This window comes from Echinops telfairi, unplaced genomic scaffold, assembly GCF_000313985.2.
Source record: "Echinops telfairi isolate 266 unplaced genomic scaffold, ASM31398v2 ScPeMD7_4225;HRSCAF=4972, whole genome shotgun sequence".
In the NCBI taxonomy this organism is placed as follows: Eukaryota; Metazoa; Chordata; class Mammalia; order Afrosoricida; family Tenrecidae; genus Echinops; species Echinops telfairi.
In genome coordinates, this window is record NW_022108124.1 from 12280453 (window position 1) to 12306300 (window position 25848).

At 35.9% G+C, this 25848-nt stretch overlaps 1 protein-coding gene across 2 annotated transcripts in view; it reads right to left on the bottom strand.

Moving 5' to 3' along the window:
* The window catches only part of ECT2 (epithelial cell transforming 2), a 62612-nt gene that overhangs the window by 15931 nt on the left and 20833 nt on the right, over nt 1-25848 (bottom strand). For both annotated transcript variants that reach the window (XM_004708582.2, XM_004708581.3), the window contains 7 exons: nt 22773-22892; nt 14555-14623; nt 13333-13443; nt 11933-12029; nt 9918-9999; nt 3286-3364; nt 3024-3143 (listed from right to left, as the gene is read on the bottom strand). In XM_004708582.2, the coding sequence (XP_004708639.1) occupies nt 3024-3143; nt 3286-3364; nt 9918-9999; nt 11933-12029; nt 13333-13443; nt 14555-14623; nt 22773-22892 (678 nt within the window). The remainder of the gene's footprint in view (nt 1-3023; nt 3144-3285; nt 3365-9917; nt 10000-11932; nt 12030-13332; nt 13444-14554; nt 14624-22772; nt 22893-25848) is intronic.

Here is a 25848-nt window from a genome sequence, read left to right on the forward strand (position 1 = left end):
TCTGGCATCTCTATCTTGGGCACAAAGACCGCGGACTTCAGTGCCAGAGGAGAATTCGTGCCTCGAGGGTGGGACAAGGCACTGGGGAGAGAAGGGGAAGTAAGACAGAAATTATTCCTGCTCTCATGAGCTCTGCATGCTATTAAGGAAGGAAAACACTAAAGTAGTTGAACAAAACATTAAGTAAACGTAAAAATGTTAAGTTCAAGGTACTGTATTAAGATAAGCCGTGACTTCATAAAAGGAAGAGCTGGGTAAGTTAAGTTGAGAAGAGAAACAAAATCAGAATGGACACTACGATTCATGATTTACTTTGAAGGGGTGTTCTATATATTGTTATGGTGCTCACACAGAAGACTACTGAGAAAAGACCAAAGCCATTGAACAAAACAACGATAACAAAACAGCCACTGCCATAAGGTTTCCTCCAACTCTTAGCAGCCCTGAGCAAACAATAGAACTGCCCCCTAGTGGGTTCCCAAGGCTTTAATATTACAGAAACAGACTGTCTAATTTTTCTCCCACACAGTGATTCAAACCAGAAACCTTTGGTGAGCAGCCAAGCACTTAATAACTGCGCCAAGATCATATTCACATTAGGGAAGAAATATAACACAAATGTGTGCTGTCCTATATCAAACACTACAAGTTCCTTTACATGTAGTGAAAATAAGCAATAAGAATTTTCCATTTAATATTTCATTTGCACTGTAATATTTAAATATACCTTTAACTTAAGTTGGCAAACAACAGACAGGCCTAAAAGGGAGCAAGAGCACAGTTCGAAGGGGTCAGAAACGGCCAACAAAAGAGGACTGGAAGCAGGAGAGAGCAAGGGGCAAGCGAGCTGTCTTATCGTAGATCCCCATCAACGTCACGGAACACACTGTGTGAATGGGTACAGGGCAAACAAATGGGTTCTCTAAGTCAGAATAAAATGTTGAATAAAATAAGCCATTTTTCCTGGTTAAAATATTGAAAAAATTTTACTTTAAAAAGGAAAACAATGAAAATTATTGTCTATCAATTTCTTGCCTAGCTTTACTATCCTAATACAGAATCGTAGGAAATAGAAATAAAACAAAATATCCAAAAGGAAAAGATATTTTTAAAGACAAATTTTGTTTCATTTTGGTAAACTATTATGCATACAATTTGGGGGGTTGGTTTTTAAACACAAAACTTAAGAATTAAGTTTAGAATTTAGTGTCGAGTCCAAATGTAATATGTTAGAAATAGAGGCACTGCCGCTGATGCGATGCAGATACTGGGCGGCAAAGAGAGTAGCACCAAAGGTCCCTAGTGGCAGAAACCATTTAAGCTCAGCTCGTAAACGAAAGGTTGGCAGTTCAAACCCACCCAAAAGCACCATGGGACTGGTAGCCTGCTTCTTGATAATAGCTGAAAAACACCAACAGAGCAGTATGACTCTGTTAACAACGCGGTTTTCAATCTGTGGGTCGTGTCCCCTTTGGGGGTCAAACGACCCTTTCCCAGGGGTTGCCCAATTCATAACAGTAGCAAAATGACAGTTATGAAGTAGCAACGAAAATAATGTTATGGTTGAGGGGTCACTACAACATGAGGAACTATTAAAGGGTCACGGCATGAGGAAGGCGGAGAACTACTGCTGTTAACACATGGAGTCACCTAAGTCACAAAATCAGTAACAAGAAGTCACTGGAGTCAAGACAGTAAAAGGAGTGAGAGGCGGGGCTATTACATACTACACTTGGAAGCGTAGAAGATGACTAGGTGTACTTTTCTGCTTTCTGTGGCATTAGTGACCAAATACAAATGTCACTTTTACATTAAGCTCACCTTAACATTTAACATAAGTAAAATTTTCACGAGACTTTATTATATCTGTAATGGCTCTACATGACTTGTTTTCTAAAATTCCTTTCTTGTTATAAACTTTAAGTAATAATGTACATGATATAAGAATACAGCATTTCTGATGGCAACAAATGGACAAATGTGCTTGACACAATAGAGAAATGTATGGATTGTGGTAAGAGATGTAAGCCCCCAATAAAAGTATTTAATTAAAAAAAAAGAAAAGAAAACAGCATTTCAAAACTAAAGTATAAAAGAGGTATAGACTTCAAAGAAAAAGGAAACCCATCAAATTACTTTGACAAGAGAAATACTGAATGATTCTTATCCTTAATGTGTTTTACCAGAATGAACATTTTTCTTTCTGACACAAAGGAAAATGTCTACTTTTTAATCCCTTACTAGCCTATCTTATTTAAAAAAGACACTACTGAAAGAATGAATATTGAAGCATACAAACTTAATTCGGTATACCCTTAGGTGTAATCAAGAAAAAGTATCCACTTGTAGAAATAATTTTAGAATTATAACCATTGAGCGATATGCTTACCATTCATTTATGGTAAATGAATTCACGCTGATTCAGAATCTAAGATCAGACACCTATACCCACTCACTACCATCGTGCTCACTGGTTTACATTAACTGTACAGGACAGAGTAAAATGCCTCTGTGAGGTTTCTGAGACTGTCCATCTTCCAAGACAAGAGTCTCCTCTTTCTCGCAAGAAGCAGCTCAGGGGTTCCAACTGCCAACTTTGCAGTTATGGAATCATGAAGGCATTCAGGACATAACTGATCAACTTTCCTCCCAACTCAGCAAACTACTCATTTCATCTTTGCTGGAAAATCCACTTAAATTCCAATAAGCAGCACTCAAATTACTTTGTAAATCTTGAATCGATACACAAGAAGTCCCCTCAAAAATGTTACCAATGCATTGATTGCATGAAAAGAGACTAACCATCCATTGCAGAAATTTTCACCTGGGAACTTATCATATTTCTTAATACTAGACCATCTGGAATAGTTCTCTTATCAGCAGTCAATAAAAAATTGGTCTCAATTTTACACTTTAACCCTAAGTGGACTGGAAACTTCTGCTTCAATCAAAGCTTGGTTTCAACATTCAAGGGAAGCCACAACAGCCAGACACAGCATTCTCCTCCGTGAAGTACACATTACCTCCAGGCAGTCGTTGAAGAGGAAGAGAGTCACTGGTTCTCCTCTGTCGCAAGGGTGATCGCCTAGGGAAATGGTTTCAACTCGTTGCACTAAGCTTCGGTGAGAGGATAAAAGATTAGCCTGCATAGATTGAAAATGGTAACAAAAGATTTGTAAAAGAGATCAGGGTAAACAGAGCTGTAATTTAAAAGAAACCTCAGTGAGGAGAGGAAAAATAAAAATAGTAATAATTAATTGACCACTGTCAGAAAAGAGTCCTTACCGGGCATCCATCTACTTCATAAAAAACATCAAATATTTGTTTTCTGGCTTCTGTTTTTCTCTTATCTTCATTAATATGCCTGTAAAGTTTAACAGTTATTTTTAAAGTTTTAACTCTTCAAAGAGCAAAACAAGATAGCTACTTACAAATATATCCAAATAATTTAAAATGTCTTTACTTGTGCATCTACATAAATTTTAATAGCAGTTATCAATTAAAATACTCTCTAAAAGTACATTACATTAAAAAAAAAATCCAGCAGATCTCTTACAAAGTATTTTACTGTATTCCATCCTACAAACATCCTAAAATACATGAAACCTGACCAAACTTCTGGCAAAAAAACAAAATTCTAAATTTTCGTTCTATAAGCTCAATTAAGTTTTATTGCCAAGTCACTACCAAGTCATATGTGAAAGATTTTATTACAACAAAAATAGATGCTGCTTTCAGACTAGAGTAAAACAACTTAAAAAATAAAGAGTCAAAATATAAAGACATTGGATCCTCTGTGAGTCTTACAATTGCCCTAGCTTTCAGCCTAGAGGAAGTTTCTCCACGCATATGGAGCACAGCGCTTGCCTTGAGTGAAATCAAGGGTAAAAGATGGTTACCACCTGCCGTGCAGATAACTGGAGAAGAGAGCTGCACAATGAAGCCCCCACATCTGCACAAGGTTCCCATGTGTGTTCAGCTAAGCACTAATCAGTGCAAGGAATTACTGAGATTAAGGAAACACCCCCAAAGCTTAGAGTTTAGCACTGCCAGCACTCACTTGGCATAAAATAGTCTGTGTTGCTATGAAGCAGTGGAAATCTTGATGATTCATGGAGTATCAGGTAAAGTACTAAGAAGGGTCATGCCTCAATAGTGGAGAAAATTAACCCTAGATAAGTCCTGTTCTGATCTTGCCTAACAAGCCTTAAAAACAGAACACGAAAAGATCACACTTGCTTTTAAGTAACCAAAAAAAGTTCAAAATTGCTGCAGGAATACAACAATATCCAGCACTCAATCACGTACAATTACTGAAGTCTGGGATGCAATAAAATGTTAGCTAGCAAACAAACAGGCAGGGGTAGTCCATCCACTGAAACTGAGACAGAAGTGACCAAAATGGTAGAATGAGGAGACAAGAAGGTAAAGATTTATTACAATTATTTCATAGGAATTCCTGGGTAACAGAAACAGTTATGTTTGGCAGGTTAAATCCACCCAGAGGTAGCACAGAAGTACAGAAAGACCTGATATCTACTTCTGCACATTACAACTATGGAAAGCCAAATGGAGCGCGTGTGTATGCTGAAACACAGGGGTCGTCACAAGTCAGAATCAGCACAGTGGTAACAGCTGTGACTATTTCATCACTTCAAAAAGCTACAGGAAAGATTAAACATAGTAAGCAGAGATGCATGCACACAACAAGAAAAAAAATTGACCAAACCAAACTTCTACAGATAGAAGCTACAATATCTTTGATGAAAAACACACTGGTTTGGGCACTGTAAAAGGAAAGATTGGTGAAATTGAAGGAGAGCAATAAAAACTAGCTACACTGAAGAGAGAGAGAGGGAGGGGGGGGGGGTTACAGATTGGTGAGCTGAGGGGTGCCTACCTACCGTAAGAGAGCTTCAAAATGCTCACGGGAAACCTCCCTTATAGTTTCCACACACTTTTCAGATGTGGCCTCATGAATATGCACTTACTGAACCAAAAGAAGAAGAGGTGGGAAACACAGCAAAATATGTGAAGAAATATAGTGAAAAAATTCCACACTTGGTTAAAGAAAAGTATATCTGAAGCAAAGAAATGAAGAAAAGCACCAAGGCACATCGTTATTGAAGTGCCTAAAAGTGGTGAACAATGAAAAATAATCTGATCGCCAGAGTTATACTGAAGTAGGGAAACACTACCAGGTGGTAAATAAACATATAGGAAGAAGAGAAGCAGAAATGAAAAAAAAGAAGGTTAATATAAGAAACCACACACGCACGCACGCTTTTTTCTACTCTTGGTTTCTTTTAAAAGATATTTAAAGAAATAATTACAATATACAGCTGACCTTATGTGAGGGGGCTTCAAAATGTTCTTGACAAATTGAATGAAAAGTTCATTGAATTTTTGCACTAACATTTTGAAGCCCTCTCAGAGAGGGAGTGACACAGAGATGACTTCCACAAGATGACTGACAGAGTGGCTGTAACAATGGGCGCAAACACTCAAGAACAATTGTGAGGATGGCACAAAACCAAACTGTGGTTTCTGTTCTGCTGTACAGACTCACCTTGATAAGTGCTATTCCACCTGAATTTACAGAATATTTCAAGAACAGATTTGACTCATTGAACACTAATGATGGAAGACAAAAGACAAGAAAAGAAGGAAGGATCAGCATTGATGTCAGAACAGATTCTGAAATTTGATATTAATTGTAGAGTAGCTAAGGCACAGGGAAAGAGCTGAACAGAAAATTTCAAAGGGCAGCTACAAAAGACGAAGAAAAATATTATAATGAAATGTGTACAGACTTGCAGTTAGAAAACCAAAAGGCAAGAACCTGCTCAACTTATTTTAAACTGAAAGAACTCAAGAAAAACAGTCAAGATTCTAGTTGCAATTCTAGTTGCAAAGATGTTATGGGCAAAATATTGATGCATGAAGCAGAAAGAAATAGTAAACATGCATCCATCTCAGGAGGTCGTATATGATCCAGAGCCAGTGATGGCGAAGTAAGAAGTTCAAGCCGCACTGAAAGCATTAGCCAAAAACAAGGCTCCAGGAGTTGATGGGATAACAATTGAAACGTTTCAGCAAACTGATGAAGCACTGAAAGCACTTGCTTGTCTATGTCAGGAAATTTGGAAAACATCTACTTGGTCAACTGACAGGAAAAGATCCATATTTTAACCCATTCCAAAGAAAGGTAACAAACAGAATGCCCAAATTATAGAATAATATTATTAATATTACAGGCAAGGTAAATTCTGCTGAAGATCACCCAACAACAGCTGCAGCAGTACATTACCAGGGAGCTGCCAGAGGATTGGGTCAGATTCAGAAGAAGACTTGGAACAAAAGATGTCATTGCTGACGTCAGATAGATCTTGGCTGAAAGCAGAGAATACCTGAAAGATGATTATTTGTGTTTCACTGTCTATGCTAATGCACTCAACTATGTGGACAATTAACAATTATGGATAACCTTAACAATGGGGATCCCTAAACACTTCATTGTGCTTATGTGGAACTTGTATATGGATCAAGAGGCAGTGGTTTGAACAGAACAAGGAAATATTGTATAGTTTAAAATCAGAAAAGGCTTCAGAGTTGTAACCATTCACCATAATTATTAGATCTGTAGGCTAAGCAAATAATCAGAGAAATTGGACTATCTGAGTTATGGTGTTGGCAAAGAATATTGAAAGTCCCATCGACTGTCAAAAGAACAGATTCTGCCAGAATGCTCCTGAGAGGCAAGGATTATGAGGCTTCCTCTCACATATTTTAAAAATGTTGCCAGGAGAGACCAGTCCCTGGACAAGGGCATTATGCTTGGTGAAGTAGCAGCGTCACACAGAGAGAAAGATCTTCAACAAGATGGATTCGCACAGCGGCTACACCGATGAGCTCAAGCATATGAAAAACTGTGGGGATGGCACAGGGCCTGGCAGTGTTTTGTTCTATTGTACAGAGGGTTGGACTTAGTTGGAACTCACTCACTGGCTTCCTAACAAGCAAATTCTCCAACTCATACAACAGGGCAAAATGCAGCCCAGTCCTGCAGTATCTTTAGAGTTGCTATGTTTGAATCCATTGTTGCAGTCCTGTGTCAACGCAACTGGTTGAGGGTCTTCCCCCTTCTAACTGACGCACCGCTTTACCCAGCACAATGTACTTTTACCCGGGGCCTGATCTCTCCTGACAATAGATTCACGCCAGCTTCTAATGAACTGTGCTTCTTCCAAGATAGATGTTTGTTGTTCTGGCAGTCCAATATACTTTCATTATTCTTTGCCAACACCAAATTTCAAATACATCAATTCTTCGCCAGTCCTCCTTATTCAATATCCAATTTTCACATGCCTATAAGGCGAATGAACCCATTTATAAACTATCAAGGGCACATGCGGAAGGGGGGAGCGGGGAGGGAGGGGAAAAATGAGGACCTAATGTCGGGGGTTTAAATGGAGAGAAAATGTTTTGAGAAACGATGTACAAATGCGCTTTACACAATTGATGTGTGTATGGATTGGGATAACAGTTTTATGAGCCCCTAATAAAATGTTAAAAAAAAAGAAAATACCATGGCTTAGGTCAAGGGCATCTCGATTCTCAAAATAACATCCTGATTAAAGAGGTCTTACACAGCATATTTGCCAAATGAAATGAGTAGTTTGATCTCTTGACTGCTGTTTATATGAGCACTGGTTATAAATCCAAGCAATATAAAACCCTTAACAACTTTGATCCTTTCTCCATTTATCATGGTGTTGTTACCTACTGGTCCAGTTGTAAGGATCTGGGTTTTGTTTACATTGAGTTGTAATCCATAAGGAAAGATGCAGACTTTGATCTTCTTCAACAGCAAGGGCTTCAGGTCCTCCTCACTTTCACTAAGTAAGGTTGTGCCATCTACATATTGCGGGGGTTAAGTTAGCCTTCCTCCAATCCTAATACCACATTCTGCAGATAGTGCACCATCACAGATCACTTATTCAGCAAGTTTGATGAAAAGCTATAACTTTGATGCACACCTTTTCTGATTTTAAACCACGCAGTATTATCTTATTCTATTCAAACGACAGCCTCTTGGTCCATGTACAGGTTCCTCATGAGCACAATGAATGCAGTGTTCTGTTAGCCAGTTTGTTATGATCCACTGATAAATGCCTCTTCATAGTCAATGCAACACAAATAAACATCTTTCTGGTATTCTCTGCTTTCAGATCCATCTGACATCAGCAATGACATTCCGCATTCCATGTCCTCTTCTGAATCAGGCTTGTATTTAGTATTACATCCTGTTTAGAATGATGTTCTAAACTAAATTTGACTTGCACGTGATATTAACAGTACGGTTTCAAAATCTTTTACCCTATGATACTGGAAAAAGAAAGCAAGCTAAATCAGACAGAATTAAATCAAATTAAAACCTTCAAAAAGATATAAGAAAGATTTGAGGGAAGATTGAGGAAAGAGAGGAGAAAAATCAACAAAACCAAAGGTTGCTTCCTTTAAAGCTCAAGAAAATTGACAAACCTTTAAACAGAACAAGAGTGGTAAAAAAGGGAAAACACTAAAATTGGAATGGAAAAGAGGAGTTACTACTACTTCTAACAGAAAAAGAAAACAAAAACACTAAGAACTGTGTGCCAACATCGTAGACAATTTAGATGTAATAAACAAATTCCTAATAAGAGAAACCACCAAAATATAACCAAAAGTATAATGAGATTAAGATTTTTTAAATTCTTAAATCTGTTTAGATTTTCTATTATATCTTGAAAGTTTCTGTAGTTTTTATTTCCAAAATTTTCTACATAAGTAAACTGGGCAAATGGTAACTTCTCAGCTTTTCTCTTTTATTAAAACATGTTAAGTTCAACTCTGCCTAATTTAAAAATGTTATAGGAAGGATCAAAGTGTATAAAGTAACGCCAGAGTGCTTAAATCATAAACTGCTAAGTATAGAAAATCATCATCATTGTCATCTCCAAACGTTTAATGCTGGACCCAGGATAAGTGTAGAAGAATACAAGCAAAAAAACAATAGCAAAAAACTTGCATAATCTTCCCATCTGCAACCAAAACTAGTATTAGCCAATTTGAGCATATTCTAGTGCTGGACCCTATCTGGACGTATGAAAATTTCTGTGTTTTCCATTGTAAGTATTTTAAGATAGTTTCATATAAAAGAACTGACTAGAAGCTTAAAATCATTTATTTAAATCTATTAATTATTAAGTGATTATGTATATAATAAAATCCAAAGAGTTTAAATGATTTCTATAAAGCAAAAAAAAAAGTTAACAGTTTTCAAGTTTTCCCAAAACAGCAGAAAAAGAACAGTCTTATAAGAATTCCGTCTGCGAATTGATTCTCGCATGGCCTAGGTTGAACAATCACTCTGTCCCAATCAATTTCAGTGAGCTGGCACTTTTTAATGTATCTTTGACCAACCCTATCAATTTAATTCCATGAAATTTAAGGTGAGAGACAAAAAGTCTACAACTAAAGGGAGAACGTTTTCTAAACCTTTTCTATTTATTTCACCCTGGTCAGACTCTGAGGTCACGTTTGGGCAGTTCACATAAATAGGAAGAGCAAATCAAGCCATGACTACCTGGAGATGCATGAACAAAGTAACAGAGCCTCTGATAGTTTCAAGTCTCTAAACTATTGTTCTCTGTGTCTAACAGTACACAGCTTTGAGAGATAAATGTGTTTTTGATTATTCAATGTACAATATTTCTCAGGAGAAAATAACTTATCTGTTCTTTAACACAAATTTGCTTTTGATATTTTCTATCCATTCTTCCATCAATTCAATTCTAAATTAAGGAAACAAAACTCACTACCACACTGCTATTGATTCAATTCTGACATAAGAAAAATCAAATGGATGCACTTACGTCATTACTTCCTTAAGTGATGCAATAGCATTCTCCAGAATGTTTTTGTCAGGATTGTCATCAGTTGTGTGCTTCTTGAGATCTGTAATGATAAAATGTTTTTCATTTTCGTTTTTTTTTTCTTCATTTTATTGGGGACTCATACAACTCTTATCATAATCTACCCATCCATCCATTGTAGTATCAAGCACATTTGTACAGTTGTTGCCATCATCATTCTCAAAACATTTTCTTTCTACTTAAGCCCTTGGTACCAGCTCCTCTTTTTTCCCCCTTCCTCCCTCATGAACCCTTCATAACTTATAATTTTTTTTTCATGTCCTACACAAAATGTTTTATAATTAAATAAAATAGTGGTTTTCCAATTAAGATTTTTTAAAATATTGTCTATTATCTACAGTCTTATTCATTTTCAAAGGTAAGCCTTTTGCTTTTAAGAAACCATTTAAACAATGTTTCCTTAAGAGTTCTCTTCTTAATTTTTAAAGTTATATTTTTTGATTGACTAAATTTTCAAAATATGAAACAGATCTTTTCTTATACTGCTGTCTCAATTTTAGTAAAGCTTGGAAACTGACTTCTCAACTCCTCTGCTCCATGAAAATATATAGCCCTCAATTAGCTCTGAAATCATTGTTAGGTGTTTTTGAGTAGGCTTGTAATTATAAGTAAGGACCCTATGTACAATATAGAAAAATATTCAGCCGGGCCCTATGCCAGCCTCACAATCCTTATGATGCCTGAGTCCACTGATAGAGGCACTCTTTGTCTTATCCGGATTGTTTATTCTATGCCGTATGCAGCACATTCCTACCAAGTCTATTCTCAATCTACTACCAGACACCAATCTGGTAAGTGGAATAAAACTTAGAAATCAAGTTGGTTTTATTGCAACAACATAAATTTTACGAGTTAATGAAATAATTGTGGTTATATGCTAATCAGAAAATATATATCATTTTGGCAGCTTAAAGGCTTGTTCATGTTAATGTATAGGCTTGTTCATATATGTATGTACTGCCTTCAAAAATTTCATGGAAAAAATTCCAATATCTTTCAGTTCCATTTTTTTAGCAGCTTTTAGAAGTCTCTCTCTGTATTGTCTTTATTATAATCTAGTTGTTTAATAGGATAGGGGAATCATTTTATAAACTAATTATCGCAATCATGTTACAGTAGTCTAGAGAAAGATCACAATAGTTTTAGTTATTACTATAATCTACTAATATATTTCAAAGAAAAAATAAATTAAACAGAGTCTAAAAATTAGCTTCCTTTTCTACTGCATATACTATAGTAGGTAAAGGTTTGGGGATCAAAATGCCTTACTACAAATTTATTTTTTTGCATTTTATTTTTCATCTTGAATTTAAAATAATATAATAAAAACTTGAAACCTCCTTAAAATATTCACTTTAGCTTATGTGTAAAGGCATATATATAAAATATACATGTATGTATGTGTGTGCATTTTTTAACACAAGCAAGAGTTACATAAAAATTAACTCTCATGTATAATTTACTATTATAGCTAGAGTTCAAGCACTAGAAAATATAAATATATATTTCAAGATGTTTTGAACAATCTAAGAAAAAAACGAAGTTTAAGGCCAAGGAACCAGAAATTAAAACTCAGAAAAGGAATATAAAATTTCAGAACATCTCTTCTTATGATTTTGTGATTGAACTCTGAGTTTACATGCATAAATCGATTTTCAATTACTGACACACCACCAAATGTAAGACTTTAAGAAGATAAATGAAAAGTATACTACAACTAGTCAATATAAATTATATCAAAACAAATATAATGCATCTAGAAGGAAAAGTTATAGCACCAGTGATTATTTTGTAAGGTTATATACATGTATAAAGCTGTTTTCTTTGTAAAAGAGATACATACTTAAACTTTAATGCAAAAGTCCAAGAAGCTTATAGAAGTGAGGAATTCGAAATTTTGGGACAGAAAACAAAAGTACGTCTCTAAAGTGGTCTGACAACAGATTGCCCAATACCATTTAAGAGCAGTGCAACACTGGGTAACCTCTGTACTGGACGGATGAGAAGTTCAACAAGGGTTTGCCGTCCACATTCTGGTTTAGCTTGGTTTATCTAAAAAGAATTAACACATTCAATCATTTAAAACCGATGATTTGCTGGAAACATTCAACACATTGCACCTTATCATGAGTGGTCCTGATAATAAGTATTGGGACAGACTGGGTGGTAGTTGCATTGCAGTTAGCTATTGTGGTTAAGCACTCTATTTTTACACAAATAGTACGTGTGGTGTACAATATTTTCAAGCCTCCATATGTGTTCATTTTCGGTAAGTGTGCTGTGCACATTCTAAGCATGTGTGTGCGTTATATATGTGCACACACTATATGCTAAAATGTGGTAACCCTGAAGGTCCTGAAGTGACTTACTGGCCGGCCACAGGTTAACAAGTCAAAGAGAACGTGAGTTCCACTACCTATCATGCATCCCACTTAAACTTTCTCTGAAGTTCTCACAATTAAAAGAAATAACATATACAAATAATACTGATACTTTCAAGTAAAGAGAGTATACTATTTGATTTACTAAGAGAAAAACATCATTAAAGGCAATTAAAAAATCTTTCTGGAAAATTTTCAGATGTTTGAAAGCGAAAGCATTAATAACTTCTGAGGTAGTTAGTTTATTGTGCCAACCTGGCCCATAAACACATGTGGGGTTAATTGAAAGGTGGAGGGATAAATGGCTCAGTGGGCCTTGCCTTTCTAGTTCTCAGGTCTCTTGCTTTCTGATGGTAGGACCAGGGTGCCACTGCCTTAGCCAGTTCCCTGCTTTAGCTGGCAAGGCTCACTTCCGGCGAGACATCCCTAAGAAGCCACATGGACCTACTCCAATGCGGCCCTGGGTGCTGGAACACCCGTGTGGAGACCCCTGCCAGCGCTGAGAAGCTTACACATTCATTGACTCAGCTTTCCTCCTACAGTCGGCATCACTGCTTCTGTTTTGTGAGATGGAGAAGGACTTTGTGGATAGGTGTTGGACACATGGGTTAATGTTGGACTTGTGGGCTTAGGCAGCACTGGGTTGGGATGCTGTCTTGATGTGCACTTACCCTTTATATAAAACTCTCTCTTATACATGAGTTTCTGTGGATTTGTTTATTTAAAGTACCCAGACTAACACAACTTCTATAACTATATATAACATTCTTATTCACTGGCTGCTTTGGCTCCCTAATGTCAAATCTGCTTAAGCTAAACATTACTGCTACTCTCAACCATAGCTAAAACCAACAGATAAACATTAAAGTGTTCTTATATGAATCCATTTTATTGAAGTTATAATCTATATCTTAGTCATTTTTAATAACAGCCTTTCAGAAATGACCCAAACTTTTTGTTTGAAAGTACATTACCTTAAGAAAAGCATGAAATCTTGGTTTCTGTTTTTCACATTTAATAATTGTTTCCTTGCTCATTTCAAAAAAGTTTACAAAAGGAGGGTAGGTTTTTATCAAATCTTTTGACTAAAAAGGGAAGGGAAAAAAAACACTAGTTTTATGCATCATCTTTAGACAATGAAGCTTAAAGTAACCAAAATTTATCAGATACACTGAATGCAAACAAAAGGTTATATGTTTCTTCGTAATTAAATATTGAAGATAATTTTATAAATTAGTAATTAATTGCTGAACAAAAATGCAGCAATTAACACACATAACACAAAATTTCAGTAACAAATAAACAACAAAAAGCACACTAAAGCTTTATTTTATTAATAAAACAAAGAAACTATCTAACTATAATATGCACTTAAGATGTAGTAATTCATTTGTTATTTATCCTAAAGCCAAGAACACTCAAAGTCTTTAATGACAGAAACAGTCTACACTACAAGATCAAGTATATTACTCAAAAATAATACAAAAAAAGAAAAAATTTCTAGAGTAATTAAGGACACCAACAGATATAAAAACATATCCGGTCGTAATTTGCATGTTTTATTGTCTTAACCAACTAGAAAAAAACATCCAAAATACGACTTGGCAAAGAAGGAAGTTAGAAGGAGGGAGGGTCTTTGAAAACGACACAGAGAACTGTAGCAGGATCCAAACACTGAAACCTATAAATCCTATTCCAATAAATGAATCACATATTTCCTCCAAAGTGAATTTATTTTTAAACAGTTGATTAGAAGCTTCCATATAGAGCATAGATAGTGAAAGCAAAGAATGATTAAAAACAACTCAACTGATGGCAATGTATGTACAAAGGAACTTGATACAACTGATGTCTGGATTGTTAAGTAAGAGAAAAATAAAAGTAATTCAAAGAAAATTTCAAAAACTTAGCCTGTGGCCACTTTTTAAAGGCTTGGTAGCAAAACAATCTCATATGACAGCAATCTAATATATGTTTAATGATCTGGAGCTATCAAGAAACTACTACGTATAAAAAACATGATTCACAAAGCAAGAACATTTGCAATGTATTTTACAAAGGCAGCCATTCCAACATTTAAATTAGCTTCATTTCAAGGGCTAACTTTCATTTATCTGGAAAGTCTCCTGGGTAGGGGGCTGTCCTTGATGGGTACACTCTGCTAGTTCTTGATGGATACTTCATTTAAATACTTACATATTTAAGAAAGATGTCGCCAATGCTTTGGCTCTCATCCCAATTAAAAATAAGGTCCTCAAGATCATCCTGAAATAGTGCAAATTGAAACTTTAAAGATGAAACTTGACAGTGTTTTACATACCTTTTAATATTTCTGAGATACTTATTTGAAAGCAGCACTTTACATATCTCAACTTGATGAGCAGAGCAATTACTATTTCACTCCTGCTCCTCAGCATGGAATTAAGTTTTTTATTAGGAAAGTATCCTTTGAAGACTAAGAAAATATAAATAGCATCAAGGCAAACAGATTAGGCCTAATTTTTCTAAAATGTGATAGTTCAGTATCTTTTCTTATGGTTGCTGCTATTAATTACAGGAAAATACTTTCAACGGTTTCAATAGAGCTAATGGACTAGAAAGAAAGATGGAGTGAGTGACTTCTAATAATCTGTCAATGACAACCCCATGAATCACAACAGTCAGATCATGAGTCGATTATGGGGTGGATACAGCACTAGGTAGCACTTGGTTCTGTTCTGCATAGAATAGCCATGCGTGTTGAAGGCCTATTCACTATTAGCCAACAGTAAGTATTTGGGGCTTGGCAGGTGATATGGTTTCTCTCAAAACTACTCAACTTTGTAACATAAAAACATAAAAGTAGTCACAGATGATATGTAAATGAAAGTATGTAACTATGTTCTATTAAAACTTTCTTTACCAAATCAGGCAACAAACCAGATTTGGCCCACGGAACCAGTGTTGCCAAGCCACATGTATAAAATCCCATAACAGTAACCTTACAGTATATATTATTCATTATTTTAGAAGAAATTTAAAATTAAAACACAAAGCAAATGAGATGCTAAGAAACGGCAGACGTAAGTGAACTGCAGTAAATTCCTAGACCATAAGTTCTCAAAGTGCAAACTGCAGACCCCAGAGGGTCCACAACACTTGGGTTGATGTGATCCACGAAATTAAAACTAGTAGTTGCAATACCACTGCATTATTTAAATTTTTCAATCTGATTCTCTCACAAATATGCAAAACAATTTTCTAGCGGTTACCTTTGTAATACTGCAACAGAACAAATGCAAAAGCTGACATGAGACTAAATCTTTTCTTAAGCCATGCATTAAAGATTTATTAAAATTGTGAAAAACACTTCATTGGTTTTGTTTTAAAATTCTTTTCCATAGATATGACACTAACGGCAGCATGTAAATTTGGTTATTATTTTGCAAAAATGATAAACAACTTTTGAGATGAAATATGCGTGCCAAACATATGAACTTGAACTCTCATCTTATTAAAAATAACTAAAAATGGATTGCAGACCTCAATGTAAACACTAATGCAGCTTTTAGAACAAAAATAATAATAATCTTCAAGACTTTGGTTTTTAGATGAAGATTTCTTAGGTGAGATGCCAAAAATACAGTCCATTACAAAATTAAATCAGACCACCAAAATTTAAAACTTTGGCACTCCAAAAAACATTAGTAAGAAAATGAAAAGACAAGCAACAAATTGGGACAAAATATTTGCAAAGCACATAGCTGTTAAAGAACTTATTTCCTAAACGCTTGTGTGTGCCATCACATTGATTGCGACTTCTCGCAACTCTATAAGACAAAAACTGTCCCATAGGTTTCTTAGGTTGTACTATTTGGGGAACAATCACCAGGTTTTTTATCTGAGTGCCAGGTGGCTTCAAACTGCGGCCCGCGGGCCACATGTGGCCCGCAGAGGACATTGATCCAACCCACCGGGTGTTTTTGCCCCATTTGTTTTTTAACTTCAAAATACAATAGGTGCAGTGTGCATAGAAATTTGTTCACAGTTTTTTTTTAAAACTATAGTCTGGCCCTCCAATGGCTCAGTCTGAGGGACAGTGAACTGGCCCCCTATTTAATAAGTTTGAGGACCCCTGATTAGGCCCTTTGGTTAGCGCCCACGCACTGGACCATTGCACAAGAAGTTCTTTGACAACAAGCAATCCTAAAATTGGGTAGCAGATCATCTGAACATGTATTTTACAAAAGATGATATGCAAGTGGCTAGTAAACATAAAAGGATGCTCAGCAACATTAGTCTTAAAGAAAATGCAAACTGAAATCATGAGAAAGAACATCATACCCATCACGATGGCTAGAATACTGTACAAGGGGAAAAAAGGTCCAGTAGTAAAGAAGGAATAAACTACTAACATGCAGCACTGTAGAGAGAGCCACCCATGCTAAGAGGAACAAGTCAAATACAAGAGATGCGATGCTGTAGAACTGTGGTTGTATGAAATGTCCAGATGGGAGAGTTCAGAGACAGGAAGCAGAATTATTGATGGGCTGGGTGAGGCATGTGGATTAACTATAAATAAGCATGAAGGTTTTTACTTGGAGAGTAAACGACTTTATGGTGATGCTTGCATTACCAAAACGCTATTAAATAATATATTTAAAGTAGGTTAATTCTATTTTAGGTAGAATATACCTCAATATGTATTTATAAAATATGTAAAATTACATATTTTAAAATATCTAAAATTTTAATTTCTAATAAAGTTTTTTAAAAGGTAGTTAAGCCTAAATACACAAAAGTTCCATAATATATTTAAGAGTGAAAAAGAAAAAAAGCCTGAGAGCAAATAATTTATGATCTACTGTCCAATAAGCAGATAGAGAAATATTTTATTTGGGGGTGGGAGGAGGCTTTCAATTGAAATTCAAAGCAAGACTAACTTAACAGTCAACAAGTCAAGACTATTAAAAATTGTGACTTGAAAAGGAATATTTATAAATAAGACTAATCTAGGGGCAATATAAGGATTTCCAGTGGCTCTGTGGGGGTAAGCATTCTGGCTAGTAGCCACAACGTTGCTAGTTCAAACCCACCAACTCCACAGGAAAAGAATGTGGCTGTCCACTCTTAAAGCGATTCATAGCTTCAGAAGCTCCATTAGGCTTAGTATGAGTTAAGATCAACTCAAGCAACTATATAAAAAAGGGAGAACTGCTTCAAGGGAAATGACTGCCTGACATTTACATCCTGCCTCTCTTGCTTGTTAGATCTGTGCCTTGGCCTTATGGGCCTATATACTATTCTGAAAAATAAGGGTAATAACTATGCTTACTTCCAAGAGATCTAAATGAGCTAATACTTGTAAAGCACTTAGAAGAATCTCTGATAGACAGTCAGTGTTCAGCAAGCTATTATTAACTAGATTTTCTATATAAGCCTTTAATAGAAATTCAAGGGGGCATGTGGAAAACTGTAAACCAGATAAAAGCTTCTAGCTCTGCCAATAGTTAAGACTATAGAATAGAGAGTTCAGATGAAGATACACCGAGGGCTTAAAGTTTGTGAGACATTTTCAGCATTGTAAAATTCCACTTAGGGGGGACATGGGACATAACTCTTACTCACCCATACCAAGGTTTCGCTCTCCTTTCCCTCCTGGCCATAAGAATAGAAAACCCTGAAGCATAGCTCTCAAAGCCTGGGAGAGGGAGTTAGGAGAGTGAGGTAAAGCTAAGGGGATGGAACCACAAAAACGGTTTCATCTTCCTCACTGAAGATTTTCTCTGAGCGGCTGCCACCTACTATGCGACTATGACTTGGGCTTCATTTTCAACTCGCTCATTTATTACACAATAAACCAAATCAACAGATTCTCCAATTTCAAAGCAGCTTCAAAAAGTTCATGGGAAGAATTCCACTTCTCCAGGAACTTTTGGAAGCCTCAGAATACAGCCGGTTCCCAAATTAATACAAAATACTTTTTGAGATTAAAACTTTAATAATAGAGGATAAACATGAGATGGAAAAAGACTTTCTCCAGTTCCTCTCTTTCTTTGCTTTTTTTTTTTTTTTTTGATGTCAGCTCTATGTAAAAGTAGGTATTTTTACATTAGTGATTAATTCATTTCCACTAAAGGGTGGGGGGGTAGATCACTTAGGGAAAGAGAGATTGATGACAACTTTCAAAATCTCCTTCACCTTAACTCAAAAATCAGTACCACACAGGACTCTGAAAGTAAAATAAGATGGGCTAAGGTATCTACATAGTACCTAGATGAGGAAACAGACTGAGTTCTAGTCCTGATCCTGCAAAGTAAAAGATAGGGAGACCACCATTCTATAAATAATTACTGATGATAACCTAAGTGCCAAAGAGGTTATAGAACACTCGTTCACTCTCTGTCATCAAGCTGATGCCAACTCACAGTGATCCTATGAAACCCTGTGGGTTTCCAAGACTGTTACTCGTAACAGGAGTAGAAAGCCTCGCCTTTCTCCTGCAGAGCTGCTGGTGGTTTCAAACTGCTGACACAGATCAACACACAACCAGTATGCCACCAGGGCTCTTTTGTAAAACACACTGGATATAAAATAGTTTTGGTCACACACACAACTTCTGAAAAATATAGCTCATTATACTTCTTATTTTAGTTTATTAGCAAGTTTAATCGCTGTTGTTATTTTATTATTTACTGAATGCTCACTAAGTGTCAGGCAATCTACTCTGTTCAGTGACGTGGTTGTACATAAAGCAAACATCTTCCTGAGAGTCAAGAGTCAGACACTACAAAGTAGATTTTATAGATGAGAAACTGAAACACTTAAGTCACCTGACTTCAAATTAAATCCCTTTTATTCCTGAATGGATAAAATACTACTACAGAAATGATATGGAAAAAATTGTTCAAATTGAAGACACTTTTATATGTTTTATTTCAATATCAAAATAGTATGCACATCATCATCATCAGTAAGCAATATAGAAAAATGGTTTAAATGCACAAGCTTTAAAGTCAGATGAATCAGAAATCATATCCTGATTAGCATCTATTAAATGTTGGCTTCAGGGTGGGGATCATCAAAAATTATGATTAACATAATAATTTATCAATACTTATTACAAGTATACTAACTTCTTCGTTGTGCTCAATAAATGTGGCATTACTCAATATAGGGCTGGTTACATTTAAAAATAGAAAAAAATATATATATAACAATAAGGGTTCCTGGGGGTGAGATAAGGGAGCTGATATCAAGTTGTTCAAGAAAGAAAGTATTTTGAAACTGATGGTGATAGCAATTGTATAATTATGCTTGATCTAATGGAATTTTGAATTGTTACAATAACTACAAGAGCTCCAAATAAAATCATTTCAAATAAAGTACAACAAAAATGTAAAAAAACACACTACTGTATATAAAAAATACTAAAGAAAATGCATTAAGTTTTTATAAGCATTTTGAATGATCGAATTATAGGCATTTTCCATTTCTCCTGACTTGACAAATGCTTGACAACACATATTTTCATATTAGAAAAAAAATACAAACTTTTAAGGTTTTTAATGTGTGATAAACCTAAAATCTTCTAAACAACAGCCTTAGTTGCAGTATTGGTAACTCAACCTTACCAAAGAGGCTTAAAGCATTAGGTTACACATGAGAAAGCTGAAGGATGACAATCATTTTCAAAGCTCCACTGAATCAGACATAATTTTCTGAATTGAGATTATGATGCTATATCCATAAAAGTATAACATTTTATGAAAGGAGGTTGTACACTCAACGTGATGAGAACACCAAGACGAAAGCCTAAAATGACTTTCCATTTTATATTTATGCCTCTCATTGATACTTTGTGTTTGACTTTTGTCTTTTCTCTCAGTGATTCTTAACAAGAAAAATGATTCTGAGAATATGTTCCTTGTCAATTGTCCACATCCCTAACTGAATTGGATAAGCTAGAATGAAAATCTGCACTTTTTTCATATGTAGAGGATTAAGATTCCCTTCCAGAGTGCCTTCTAGATCTAGAAATTAAGTTAAATACAATTTTGATAAAATACAAAATGCAAGCATCTGGTGAACTGCATTAACTTGAAGATATTTTATATTATTTATAGTATACATTGAAATTAAAGACATTGCATATACATCCTACAATTCAACTTGGCATTTTTTTTATTGGAATATGGAACAAGTCTTAAAATAAAGATTGTTTCGAGAAGATTGATCTATTTTACTCTACTACTACGTAAGAAAAATGAAAGGACCACCCCCCCCACCCCACCCCACCCCACCCGCCACTATCATGATCCCAATTCGACCTTACAAATCTGGCTAGACCAGAGGATGAACACTGGTACAGATAGGAACTGGAAAACCAGGGAATCCAGGGCGGATGGTCACTTCAGGCCCAATGGTGACAGTGGCAATACCGGAAGGGTGAAGGGAAGGTAGGGTAGAAAGGGGGAACTGATTACTAGGGTCTACATATAACCTCCTCCCTGGGGGACGGACAACAAAAAAGTGGGTGAAGGGAGACATCGGACAGGGCAAGATATGACAAAATAATAATTTATAAAGTATCAAGGGCTCATGAAGAAGCAGGGAGCAGGGAGGGGGAAAATTAAGGAGCTGATGCCAGGGGCTTAAGTGGAGAGCAAATGTTTTGAGAATGAGGGCAATGAATGTACAAATGTGCTTTATACAATTGATGTACGTATGGATTGTGATAAGAGTTGTATGAGCCCCAATAAAATGAGTTAAAATAAAAAAGCACACAGAAAAATAAATAAATATAAAGAAAAATTAAAGCTAAATTACTTTTAAGAGCTCAGCTAAACATATGCAAAGCATACTTTAATGTAAGAAATTGATACCTGGAAATCATGTATCCTTAGTCAAAGGAAATCATCTCAAAAGGATAGCATTCTTATCTAAGCGGCGAAGGGCAGGGGAGGCAAGGGGAAGGTAGTAATCCACAAGAGGGAGAAAAGAAATTAAAGGTGGCTTGGGGGTAACTTAATGTGGGCAGGACTGACATTGTTTAAACTGCTGAATACAAAACGGATCACCTGAAATATAAACCCCCACCAAATTCACAATTTAAAAAATTGTTTAAAAAGGGAAACAGATGAAATGACATGTAAGTCTCTTTAGTCTTTACACGTCTTAAAGAAAACAAAACAAACAAACAAACCCCAAAGATAACAAAAAGAGTACTAGGAAACATATGTAGGGGTACCCAAAAAGAACAGGATTTTTTCCCCCAAAAAGCTATGTATTTAAATTTTTTTACAAAGCAACCTTATCACCTTCAAAGTACTCTCCATCACACTTAATACATTTATACATTTGTCAAATCTACAATACCATTCTTGGAAGCATTTTTCAAACTCATCTGTTTGGATGGCTGACAGCACCTCCCCCTCGTTTTTTCTTCACCTCTTCTACTTCCTCAAATCACTGTCCTTTGATGTCCCTCCCTCTTCATTCACAGAAACAAAAAGAAGTCGCACAGAGCGAAGTCTGCAAGTCAGGTGTATGAGGCAAAAGAGGCATGCTGCTTTGGCCAAAAACTGGCGCAATGAGATGGCTGCGTAAGCAGGTGCATTTTGATGGTGGCAAAACCAGTCCCCCATCAGCCACAAAAAAAGGCCTTTTTTGTAGCACACAGTTATGAAAGCTTGATTAGCAGTCTGACCTGGTAGAACAAACTCCAAATGCACTACAAGTTGACATTTTCATCCTTTCTGGAAGCTGATGGACATCCAAAATGAAGCTTGTCATCAATTGACATTTCATCTTTTTTGAAACAAGAAAACCACTCATACAAGTTTTTCCCATAGTGCTGTCCTTTTAAGCTGTGTTCAACATCACAACAGTGTCTGTGGCATTTTCCCAAGCAGTAAACAAAATTTCACAGGTGCACACTGTTCTCTTATATCAGCTATCACAAAAAAAAAAAAAAAACAAGGTTCGAGTGAAACTACTTTTCCGAAAAAATTCACTGTGACTAGAGAGAACATTCCCAGGCAATGCCACTGAGTACACTAACTCAGAGTGAGTGACTGAATGCTCACCTAGTGGGAAAAATGCACACTAAGAAAGCTCCGCCCAGTGGAGCTTTCTCTATTTTTATTTTTTTAAGGTAACCTCTCAAATATATCTATGTTAGTCTAAAATACTTGGAAAAATCTTAATTCCTCAGATCAGGTTTGATTTACATTTAAAATACGCAAATAAACATTGATAAGGCACCAGAGTAAAGAGACAAATGATTGAAAGGAACAAAAGATGTCTTGCATATAAAATATAGTTAGCTTATATGAAATGCCTTGAAAACAAGTTTAAGTAGGTATAAAAGAGAAAAATCACACACAATCCAAAAAGAATTACTACCAAGTTCATCTAGCATGTACAAATTTACCTTTATCTTAGTGTGCACATCAAAGATATCTGGGATGCTACCAAAAATAGTCTTGATCTCTTCTGGTGCAAGGATAGGCCCACCACGTTGTCCTTCTTCTTCTAATGGAACCTGAAATAACTTAAAAAACAGGAGGAGGTACATTAAGTGAATGTGATGAAAGAGAAAAAAAAAATCTAAGACAGTGGTAATGAAAGACAAGATGTTGGTGGAAAAGGAAAAAAATATAACAGAAACATACTTATTAATTTTAAGATAATCCTTTTTTCTTCATTTTCTATGATTATACATAGACATTAAATAAACATCATTAACAAATCATCTTATGTTAGAAACTAATAAAATATTGAGGTATTGTTAACCATTCAATAAACTGCGCACAGAGTAAGTGTGTGATAAATCTGATAAATCTGACCGATATATATGTCAGTGACACCCAGTACCACAAAAATAGCTGAACCTGCCTGCTCCTTCTAAGTTTCTCTCTATTCCTCTGCAATCTCGTATCCCCAGATGGCTGGTGATTTATGTTTCCGGTCACTACTAAATAGTTTGCACTTTCTAGAATTTCATGTAAATGAAGTCAAATAGTTGTTCTTTGTCTAGTATATTTCAGTCAATGATTACATTTTGAAATTTATCCATGTTGTTTGTATCAATCTAATAAGAGAAACATTTATAATGAGTTTAGCATGGTCACAAGACACAATACCGTACACACAAACACAGACACACACACACACACACACACACAAATCACCAGTATTTCAATATGCCAGTAATATTTACATGAAAACCAAAACTGGAAAGGCAGTAGTATCTGCAATTTAAAAAAATGATAGGTATAAATATAATGCATATATATGGACTCAATATGCTGTATGCATCTGTATGCTATACATAAACAAATATCCTCACAACTTGACCAACAGAACACCATAATTCGTGGAGAAAAGATTCAAGTTGTCAAGGGCTTCGCTCTACTTGGAACCACAAACAGCACGCCCAGAAGCAGCAGTCAAGGCATTGCTTGGGCACATCTGCTGCACGAGGCCTCCTTAGTGTTCACGAGCAGAGGTGCCACTTTGTTTCCTTCCCTACCACTTAGTACACTTTCTTCTCATATATTTTACTGTTATAAGTGTGTGTGTTCATATATGTTTTTATAAATATATATAAAACTCATTTAACAGCTCAACGTTTTTTAGTTCCGATCAGCAATTCAATTGATATCAACAATTTAATGATATCAATTACATTAATCATGCTCTTCAACCATCAAGCATAATCGTTAGCCAAAGTTTCCATCGCCATAAATAGAAACCTACAGCTTCTTAAGCAATGGTCCCTTTTTTTCTAAACTTTTACTCATAACCACTAATAAGCTTTAGTCTCTACACATTTACCTACCCAACCACTCATTAATAAAGTTTAATAAAGGAAGATAACTGCTCTCTGTGAGTCCAACATGTAAATACCTTTTTGAGGTTCTAGCAATGTCAATAAAAAGTACGAACCAGTAACTAGGTGGATTCTGTCGGCGGATGGACAATGGTCGGCAAGATGCTGCTGCTTTCTCCAGCGCACTCCTACGTCGGCATCTGCTAAAATGTCTGTCAGCCCTACCGTTTGGTGAATACTACCTCAGCGCCTTAAAGGTGGCCCTCAAATTTATACTTATGTGCTACCAAAAGTAATTTATAAAATGGTAAATATAGTTTTACTTGGGGAGAAAAACATTCTCTAAAGCAGCAATCTTATTTTCATGGAGTAAAACGCAGATACAGCAATAGGCTTAAAGGATTCTTGCTTTTAAAACCCAGTGAGGGGTCTAGAGTTAGAAGGTTACTCTCTCCTGCCACTAGATGTATTTAAGTGGCAACATTTTAAAACTACGACTCTAAAGCATTCAGTCCTTAGAACATGGAATTATCCAGACGCAGCAGACTGCAGGAAACACAAATGTCCTTCTTCTTATTCTTTCAGTGTATGATCTAGCAAGCTCCAGCTATTTTTCAAGTGAGGAACTCAACTGCTCCCATCCAAACATCAAAGAGTCACCACAAGTTCTGACCAGTCATCCAAGAGAAAAAAATTCCCTATTACCATCACAAGAGTCCTTTACCATATAAAGCTCTCTGGTTCTGAAAGCCAAGGGAAATTACTGATCTCTTTACAAGAAGCTTGTTTCCTTTAACTAGACAAATAATGCATTAATTTAGTCAAGGGATGAGATTCAACTACGTCATAGGGAGCGTTACTCCTCCCTTGGACAAGCAAAAGTGGTCATGTGAATGTTTTGTTACTGTGCTGTACATATTAGGCTATGAAAACTCTGAAGTATCATCTCCAAATCACCCATAAGCTATCCACTGACCTCTTGACATTACATGTACACTAACTTTCCAGAGATCCCCCAGCTTAACTGGATTATTTCTGAGTCATTTCAGGAATCTTTGTGCCCTGGTCTTCTACAGTTCTAAATGTATTGTAATGGCCTCGATTGAAATTAAGCTTTTTTATATTTGGCTTACTTTCCTTTCCTTTTGATTTTTTTCTCATAGCTCTTCCTCCTACAAAGAAATACGTTGAAACTCTGATACTAGTTTTAAGAAATTTTGACACCTTTTTCTAGCTAACTTGTGATAGTCTATATTCTACAGCTGTATGTACAAGTGAAGAAGATGAAAGGATGGGTTCTGGAAACACCGCGAAGAGGAAAGCTTCTAAACGAGCCCAAAGTCACTTTGCTCCCTCCTATCTCTGTCCTCTGCGCTGATTGACTTCTCTTCCGCCCGGATTTCCAAACCCTGCAACACCTAAAATTAGCATATTCACTGTCATCATTTTCACTTTCGACTGTATAACTGCTCACAAGGTAGAACATAACAGGAGTAATCCCTCACAAATAATACACAGCTGTCTGGTTTTTCAGCTTAAGGCACAATGTCACATGTGGGCCACAACTTAATAAATCTTTGTTGGTAGGGCTGATGATGACTTTCATTTAGGGCAGATTTGAAAAATACCATATATTTGAGAAAAGTAGAACTCTTAACGTTGAATTTTATTTTTG